Below are 9,480 nucleotides of genomic sequence, written 5' to 3'. Positions count from 1 at the left end.
ACTTCTCCCTGTGACTCAATATAAGTAGACAACCACACCAACCAAACATCATCACATTGAAACTGATTTAAAAAAACACTAGTGGTTAAAATCGAAAAGCCCCTATTGCACTAAACATAAATGTGAAAAGTTTTCCGCTGACCCATTTGTGTCTGAATTTGACATTTCATTAGGACATCATTTGCAAGAGCCCATACATTAATTCCATCAGCATATCATAATGAAAAATAGCCGCAGAATCTCAAGCCTTCAGATTGTCATTTAAAAAGGTGCACGCTTAAAATGTACTTGTTTATCCGAATAGCTTTTTTTTTCAAAAGATTCATCTTCTATACCCTTTGAAGTGCTTTGGAGAAAAACAGCAAAAGAAACTTTGCTGTACACAACTCATTAGATATCCCGAACCCCCCGGAAAAGATTCGGACTGGCAACTGAATTGCCTTGACCTGTGGAACACATAAATCGCCGGATAAGAGATACAAGGATCTGTCAAGGTGGTCCCACACTGACTCTAGGAATGTACTACTAGCATCTGACTTTCACCCTTATTGTATTACGTGTCCAAGGTCAGGTTGGCTTTAATCTTCTTACTGCACGATTTATAACCGGACATAGAGAGTCACATAGACATTAAGACAGACAGTTTACAACCGAATGACTCATGTGAATGATAAACTTTAAACCCAGAATAACCCGTTGACTGCAGATTTCGCATACCAAACACTTGAATTACAAACTCCTATAGGTGGAGAAATGCCAGCAGTATGTATACGGTCATTTTGTTTCATTTTATTTTAAAACTTTTAATCGCCTACATGAATTGATGAAAATGACAGATTCTGGGGGGCTCTACTCTAGTATGGGACATGTTTTATATTTTTACATTTTTTATATAATAAAGACTTTTAATATATACTTTGGGAAACGAATGGGAAAATACCCAAGAGAGAAAGTTAGCAAAACGTTGCCATACCAAGTAGATAATGCTGTACATTTACTAAAAAAAAAATTAAATCAAGGGATATATTTTTTTCCGCAAACACAACGTTTAATCGATCGAAAGGCATGCGTGCTCCTTAAGGAACGCGGTCCCTTTAAATCTGTGACCCGGAAGTGCGTCCGCGTTACCGGTAAGCGCACACGCTCTAGGGTTTCTCTTCCGGCCGCTGAAGGCAGACTCCGAGCGTGGATTTTGTTTTATCTGGGCTCTAAAAACAATAAAAATGAGCGTCCCGGCATTTATTGACATAACGGAGGAGGACCAGGTATTATTAAACGCTTTCGGAAACCGTATTTGCTTTACTGCACGCAGCATACAGCGACGAAACACGTCCATATGTTTAATCATGCTTTCAGATGCTAACACGAATTAGCCATTAGCTTCTCTTAATACCGACAATGATCTGATGCCGTTATAAAAGAAGACTTTAGATTTTACGTATTTAACGAAAGTTGATATATGGACAGTTTATTTCAGTATGTTGCGTGTCAGCAGGATGTTGTGAACTATAAACATACGTTCTTACATATTGTAAAGCATGCCGTGGCTACGTCGCTATCAGAGAAGTGACTTCTTGTACTTATTCTGCAGGCATCTGAGCTTCGTGCCTACCTTAAGTCTAAGGGATCTGAGATCTCAGAGGAAAATTCAGAAGGAGGCCTGCACGTCGATCTGGCACAGATCATAGAAGCATGTGATGTCTGTCTGAAGGACGATGACAAAGGTGTGCCACACATGACTAAGAGCTTTAAATCAATATATAATATTAATATACGATTGTCTCTGTCCTGTGTGTTACAGATGTTGAGAGTGTGATGAACAGCATCGTGTCCCTGCTGCTGATTCTGGAGACAGAGAAGCAGGAGGCGCTCATTGAGAGTTTATGTGAGAAGCTGTTGAAGTTTCGCGAGGGTGAACGTCCTTCACTCAGGATGCAGCTGTAAGTGTTAGTCTTTATCTGGGCAGAGAGTTTGTACTTGCATATATGGCTGTGTTGTTGAGATGATTATATTCCAGCCTTGTTCAATTGTTTGCTTCCCCCCCAGTTTGAGTAATCTGTTCCACGGTATGGAAGAGAACACACTAGTAAGATACACGGTGTACTGCAGTCTGATCAAAGTGGCAGCCACTTGCAATGCCATTGCTTTCATGCCTACAGAACTTGACCAGGTACAATAATCACATTCCTGCTATCAAAATCCTATTGATTCAATTACCTTCTATAGTAGTCTGTGGGAACGAAAATGTGTTTTCCTCACTGTGCTGTAACCCCTGGTCCTTTGTCTTGTTCAGGTGCGAAAGTGGATCGTAGACTGGAATTTAAGCACAGAGAAAAAACACACTATGCTCAGGCTGGTGTATGAGGCGCTGGTCGACTGCAAGAAGAGGTGCAGGCACATATATTTAATACGATCCAGAGATTAGATTTGTGTTGTAACATTTTACATCTTTATGATCTGGTGCCTTCCAGTGAAGCTGCTGCTAAAGTGATGGTGGAGTTACTGGGCAGTTACACAGAGGACAACGCATCACAAGCCAGAGTCGATGCACACAGGTATGAGTTTCTTTCTCACTTGCACTCTCTTTCTGTCCGACAGCGTTCTTACTGATAGACGTGCCTGCTCTTCTCAGGTGTATCGTTCGTGCCCTGAAAGATCAAAACACCTATCTGTTCGACCACCTGCTGGCATTGAAACCTGTGCGTTTCCTGGAGGGAGAACTCATCCATGATGTAAGTGATGTAACTTTTGTACCATCTTTGTGAATTCTAATTTTTTTAATCCTGAGTGAATCCTTTTTTTATTGCAGCTCCTGACCATCTTTGTCAGTGCGAGGCTCGTGTCATATGTAAAGTTCTACCAGAGCAACAAAGATTTCATTGAGTCTCTCGGTGAGTATTTTATGACAGTTGTTGTTATATACATTTTAATGCAGGGGTAGTTCCAGTCAGTTTCATTTTCTCCTGTCTGATAAAAAATGACACAACATTTTGCAGATGCTTTTATCCAAGCGACGTACATTGCATGATACTATACGTTATTGTTTCTGACTATGTGCAATCCCTGAGACCGAACCCATGACTTTGGCGTTGCTAGAGCCATGCTCTTAACCACTGAGCTACAAGAAAGCTGTCTACATAGGTTGACCTACATAGGCTGTGTTTGTTTGACTTCAAGTGTGTTTATCAAGCGCTGTTGCTTCATTCTTAAAATAACATTCCTAAATTATTATTTGGTGCTCAGTGTTTTTTTGTTTTTAAATGCGGTAGACTGTTTAGCGTGAGCACGCTTGCATGTCTGTTTTCTATGTTGCTGTGGCGTCACTGGGCTGCTGGAATTCCAGACTCGGCTCTCTTGTTTCTTTTGCGAAGCAAACGGTAATTAGAGCAGGATCCTCCCTGGCACTGACCAATGATAGCCGCTTCAGACTAATCCAAGTAAAGTGTTGATATAGCAATAAACTGTTCAATCACTGCACCACCCTCCAAAATGAAATGGGTCATTAACCATCTCCTGGTTTTAATTATTTTTTAATTAATATAAACAGAATCTCTGTGTGGTTTACAGCGAGTATCTACACCAATATAACATCTCAATAGAGCACAACAGTGACATCCCCTTTTTCAAGCACTGGTTCCAAAGTGTTTTTGTTTATTTGGGAATTAAAAAATCTTCAACAAATAATGTTAACCAACCAGATGTATACATTAGGCAGATTATCTGAAGCAAAAGTATACGAACAACTATATACGGCTTGGCCCACAGAGAACTGTGAATGATCAAATAGAATACTATTGACCATATACTATTAGTAAGGAATGATATATTAAACGTGTATAACTTGGTTTAAATGTAAATACCTAAGAGACTGATTTTTACACCGTGCTTTGGGGAGGTAGGTGGTCACTGAGTCATGCAATTCCTGGATCTCTTGGGATTGTGGGTAATGTAGTGTTTAATCTGGAATTTCTCAATTGAATTTGTTTTCCATAAATTGTGTTGCAATTACATGAAAGACCTAGGCATGGGCTGAATACCGGTTTCAAGGTATACCGAGGTTTGAAACTGTAAATGTTTGTGGTTTTGAAACCTTGACTGTGATAACATTTCTAAAGAAATGAGCTTTGTTTACAGAAAAATAAATAATTAAGTCATGTAATGCAATGTTTAATGTTAAGGCCTAATAACCGGGCTATGACATGTATACAGATACATTTGAGAATAAAAATTTTAGTGTTGTAATTGCAATACTTTGAAACCGTGACACTTTTGCTAAAGGTTATCATACAGGCCCATGCCTTGATAGACCTAATGTGACGTTTTTTATGTTTATGCCAAACATACAACGGGGTATATGCACATGGGACGATGATGTACTTCTACTCATTCTCAGCCAGCTAGGGATTTTTCACCAAGTCATAACAAATCATGATATTTTTTAGTAAGAATGCTCAAATTTGGGCGAACCGACAGGACTACGGAGGAGCATTTCATGCCTCTAGTAAGTGCAAAAGTTCACTTTGCTTTTATTCATATTTGACAATTTACTTTAACAGATAGCCGGAAGTGCTTCTCCTTTTTGGTTGTCGACATATGGCGAAGTGTTTGAATATTTACACTCACGTAGTTTATTGTAATCAATGTGCATCCTGAAGAGAAACGCCATTGTTCCCTATGGTGCTGGATGTAACAGCCTGGCTGAGTTTTTTGAGGAGGTACGTCATCGATCCGTGTGCATATACCCCATTGTTAAGGGTATTTAAGGGGGATTTTTATGAGACTGTCTACACCCTTTTTTTCCATTTAACTGTCAGTTGTTTTATTTGGCTCAAGAGTATACTATTATTTAATGTTTTGACAAAAAACTGGTGTAGACACATGGCCGTTCATCAGATGCAATAGTTGTGCTCTGAGGACCAAACTGAATAGCTTGCTGCTTGATTTGTTCTTTCAGGGTTGTCTCATGACCAAAATATGGAGAAAATGAGGCTGTTGACGTTCATGGGCATGGCGGTGGAGATGAAGGAGATCTGTTTCGACACCATGCAACAGGAGCTTCAAATCAGTGCTGATGATGTGGAGGCTTTCGTCATTGATGGTACAGCTCATCGTAGATAGAAATGCTTATTTACGTCCTAAATATTGTCCTGAAAAAGTCCAGTTTTTAATCCTAATGAGTATTTCTGCTAATTTCTAGCTGTTCGGACCAAAATGGTCTATTGTAAGCTTGACCAGACACAGAGGAAGGTTGTGGTGAGGTAAGACCTTCTTTCACTTCAAATGCAGGCCTTCAAATGTTTCAGACAAATATGATGTACACATCAAGTTATTTGTTTTATAATGTAAGATTTAGAATTAGGAATGTTAGAAAATCTAGCCATATTAACATGTTTTTGCTTCTGTCTCACTTCCGGTAGTCACAGCACACACCGCACCTTTGGCAAACAGCAGTGGCAGCAGCTGTATGACACACTTTCCTCCTGGAAACAGAATCTGGCGTCGGTAAAGACCAGCCTTCAGACGCTCTCTCCCACTGCCTGACACAGCAGATGCAGATTTTATACACACTCAATAAATGACTAATGAAGACCATGTTTGATTGTACAGTCTTTTTTTTAATGATCACGCTTAACTAGTGCTTTCCTTTCAGGATGTTTTAAGAGTTGATGTTTATTATAGAGATTGTGGTCAGGTGCAAATGAATAATGCTGGAAAATCCTTCAGTAGACTTGTTTTGAACATTTTGAGGATTTATTTATTTTCCCTACTATGGCAGTTAATTGGGGATCTGTTTCGTTACTGACATTCTTCCTTCCTTTGTGTTTAGCAGAACAAAGAAATTTACACGTTTAGAACCACTTGAGTGTGAGTAAATGATGATTTTTGGATGAACTGTTTCTTTAGTCATATTTCTAGCAACAAAACAAACATGATCTCAAAGCACTTAAATAAGGTCATAGTTGAACGCTAACTGCATATCAACCAGCACTTGGTTTAAAACCATTGCTTTTGACACAAAACACTGAAACAATGTGACTAATTGTTTGTGAACACATGGTTCCAATGAGCTGTGAAACCGTTTCTCCAGTGGCACTCAGTTCAGGTGAACAGTTCATACTTAAATTATGTTATGTGAGATCTTCCAGTTACATATCTTCTTTGCATTGTGTCTGACCCTGTATGAAAGTAACATCAAATGATCTCACATCAAACTTTAGTGACTTGAGTGAGTTTAGATTCATGAAGTAAGCTTGACCACAGGTACGTTTGTCACATTAACTTTAATACTGTATAAACCTGTTGTATTTGACAAAAATAAAGATTGCAAATCTATTTGCTAGATTTTCACCTCGTTTTCAAAAAAGTTGATACTCAGTTTTAGAAAACAAAACATTAAGAATTGAAACTAAGGAGATGTACTATCTGAAAATGACATATTTCATCAGCTTGACATTTGATATGATTTCTATGTTCTAATGTGAATTCTAAGATTTGCAAATCATTTAATCCTGTTGTTTTACATTTTACTTGTGTCCATTTATTCATTTATCAATTTAACATTAATGACAATATTACAATAATGTTATATTATGATATTGGCTTTTTATGAATGTTTTGTTTAATAATTATGTGCTTTCTTTAAAATGAAATTTTTTGTTTTGTTTTTGTCGCAAATGCAATTATATTTATAGGTTGTTGTATTAGGATGCAAATACTTTGCTTCTGTGCTATTTTACACATTTTTTGTCTCTTTTGAGAAAGCATTTACTTAAAGGTTAATAAAAGCTGATATATTAATAACATAATAGGACAAATCCATTACAAATCTCACGAACTTGTACAACTCATAACTAAGCGAGACACTTTTCCCACTTTAGAGGAATTATCGAGTTATTCGTCATTATTCATCCATCATGTATAAAATCATCTGGGGTTCAATGTCATCTGGTCTTACACACAAGATAAAAACAGGAATTTGACTGGCTATGGACAGACTCTGTTTAACTGTATCAGCAGCATTCCTTCACTGGATTCAGCTGCTCAACAGTGTCCAGTATGAACAGTCCAGATTGTTTGTCTATTGATGATAGAGCTTGCTGAAGCTGATCACCAGCGTCTCTTCTTTCTGAGGACACTGAAGAAGAACCAACTGTCTTCAACTATCCTGGTGAACTTCTATCGCTGCACGATAGAGAGCATCCTGACCAACTGTGTCACAGTCTGGTACGGGAACTGTTCAGTTGCTGAGCGCAAGGCACTGCAGCGGGTGGTGAAAACAGCCCAGCGCATCCCAGGGACTACACTTTCTGCCATTGAGGACATCCAGAAGAAACGCTGTCTGTGTCGAGCTCGCAGCATTCTCAAGGACTCCTCTCACCCCGCTCATAGACTGTTTACTCTCCTGCCTTCCGGTAGGCGCTCCCGGCGCCTCCGGACAAGAACCAGCAGACTAAGAAACTGTTTTTTTCCCAGAGCTGTTTCATTATTGAACTCTGCCCCCCACTGATTGCACTACCTCTCTTACCTTTAACTTCAATGCTGCTATAACATTGTTTAAATTGCACTACAGGGCTGCATGCATGACTGAACTGTACACACCAGTACTTCATGTTATCTGCTCTACCGGACTGTTTACACACACACAGCATCATTTGCACTCTATACTGCTCACTTGCACTAATGGACCATTTTCATAACTGCACTAACTTATCTACTGCACTGTAACTCTATTAACTGCATCTACTCATCTACTGCACTGTAACCTTTTTAACTGCATTTACTCATCTTCTGGACTGCAACTTATTAACTGCATTAACTGGTATACTGCACTGTAACTTTAATAACTAATGTCAATAATTTATGCACACTTAAATCACTTGCACTATTGTTTAGTCTAAATTATTATCTGTTCTGATCCACCTGTATATTAATGTTCATAGTGTTAATGTCATCTGTATATATTGTTCATAGTACATACCTATTGTCATATTTTTACAGAACATACCTACTGTAAAATATTTTCATAGTCCATGTCCACTGTATTGTATTTTCCTAATATTGTATTCTATATTTATTCTAACTGTATATCCTGCACTTGCTAATTGCACTTCTGGTTAGACCTAAACTACATTTCGTTACACTGTACTTGTATATGTGTAATGACAATGATTAGATTAGATTCAACTTTAAAGTTACAAATTCCTCATCACCAATGACACACAAAGCAGCAATGATATTTGACGTAAGCACTTGTGTTCTGGAGCTGAGGAGGCCAACAGCTGTATTAACATCCATTCTGTTTGATAAATCTTTTAATATAAAGTACTTGTTAACATTTTGTAAACACTTATGTTTTTTCACCTTTTATAGTAAACTCATCAAAACCGTAGAGCTACACACTTGTAACTATGAGTGGTGATGTGACTAAAAGCATCTAAAATAAATCAAAACTACCTTATACATTACACATTACACATATACAAGTACAGTGTAACGAAATGTAGTTTAGGTCTAACCAGAAGTGCAATTAGCAAGTGCAGGATATACAGTTAGAATAAATATAGAATACAATATTAGGAAAATACAATACAGTTTAGCATCTTCAGTATGGCCACCCTTTGATTCAAATCTATGTGTATGTATATAAATAAATATTTAGCTTTCTAATGAAAGAAATTCATATTTTGGCACAATTGTATTTTCAACTGGAAAAGTTATTTCAAACATTTACTCGCACACCTTCAGAAAAAATATAATTTCAGTCCCTTTCGAATGGTTCTGTATATTGAAGTTTCTTATTGTTAAAAGGTTGTTCTGAAAACTGTGTTTCCTACTTGTAAGACTGCCAAATGAATAAATGTTTGTATGTTTTGCTGTTTTTCTTTCTGAAGTACACAAGAGGTGTCTTTGTCTTTGTCCCATATATGTATTTATGTTGCTGGCATGAGAAGTTTAAAATCTTATATACTGTAGAGTTGTGGTCATAAGTTTGCAAACCCATTGCAAAATCTGAAAAAGTTGAAAATTTAAGAAATGTAAAGAAAGTTTGTTTCAGATTTATTACTGCCTAGAACAAGTTATTTCACATAACAGACGTTTTTTAACACAGAATTATCTACATTTATAAAACTAATCCAGTTCAAGACTTAACACCTGCACACCTGATTTCTAATACTGTACGAGTAGAGCTGGGTATCGATTCTGTTACAAGTTCTCCCAGTCTAGCGTTGGGAGAGGGTAACAGGTTTAAATTAAATCAAAAATGTAAACGTGGAGCGTTCTCTTCAGTCCTCTGCCCCAGAAAATGTGAGCCAACTCAGAATGCAATAAATTAGATACATTTATTTTTGCTTAGAAAAATGGAAGCATTCAATTTTCAGGAGAAGGTTCTACCAAAACAACAAACAAAAGATTTGGTCACATCCATTTAAGAAATGACCCCATCTAAATGCCTAAATGCATTGAGTTGCTGCCATGTGA

At 37.6% G+C, this 9,480-nt stretch overlaps 1 protein-coding gene across 2 annotated transcripts; it reads left to right on the top strand.

The window, feature by feature from the left end:
* Positions 1-938: 938 nt before the first annotated feature.
* eif3m (eukaryotic translation initiation factor 3, subunit M) lies at positions 939-6,803 on the top strand. 2 transcript variants are annotated; one of them, XM_079466313.1, is made up of 11 exons: positions 939-1,265; positions 1,592-1,724; positions 1,802-1,940; positions 2,047-2,170; positions 2,294-2,388; positions 2,472-2,555; positions 2,633-2,732; positions 2,810-2,891; positions 4,955-5,098; positions 5,198-5,258; positions 5,418-6,803. In XM_079466313.1, the coding sequence occupies exons 1-11, from the start codon at positions 1,224-1,226 to the stop codon at positions 5,539-5,541; spliced, it is 1,128 nt and encodes a 375-aa protein (XP_079322439.1). In that variant the 5' UTR covers positions 939-1,223; the 3' UTR covers positions 5,542-6,803. The 2 variants fall into 2 exon arrangements, with proteins under 2 accessions (XP_079322439.1, XP_079322440.1); XM_079466314.1 differs by having other exon boundaries at positions 1,130-1,265; positions 5,198-5,253; positions 5,491-5,594.
* The last annotated feature ends 2,677 nt before the right edge of the window (positions 6,804-9,480 follow it).

This window comes from Barbatula barbatula (assembly GCF_947034865.1).
Source record: "Barbatula barbatula genome assembly, chromosome: 10".
In the NCBI taxonomy this organism is placed as follows: domain Eukaryota; kingdom Metazoa; phylum Chordata; class Actinopteri; order Cypriniformes; family Nemacheilidae; genus Barbatula; species Barbatula barbatula.
Note: the sequence above shows the minus strand (reverse complement) of the source record. Positions and strands in the feature narration are given on the sequence as shown.

Excerpts from the sequence above, each read along its gene's own strand:
- eif3m (XM_079466313.1), top strand. The coding sequence starts at position 1,224 with ATGAGCGTCCCGGCATTTATTGACATAACGGAGGAGGACCAG. Across the intron at positions 1,941-2,046 it reads CCTTCACTCAGGATGCAGCT|TTTGAGTAATCTGTTCCACG; the intron begins GTAAGTGTTAGT and ends CTTCCCCCCCAG. Across the intron at positions 5,259-5,417 it reads CAGAGGAAGGTTGTGGTGAG|TCACAGCACACACCGCACCT; the intron begins GTAAGACCTTCT and ends CACTTCCGGTAG.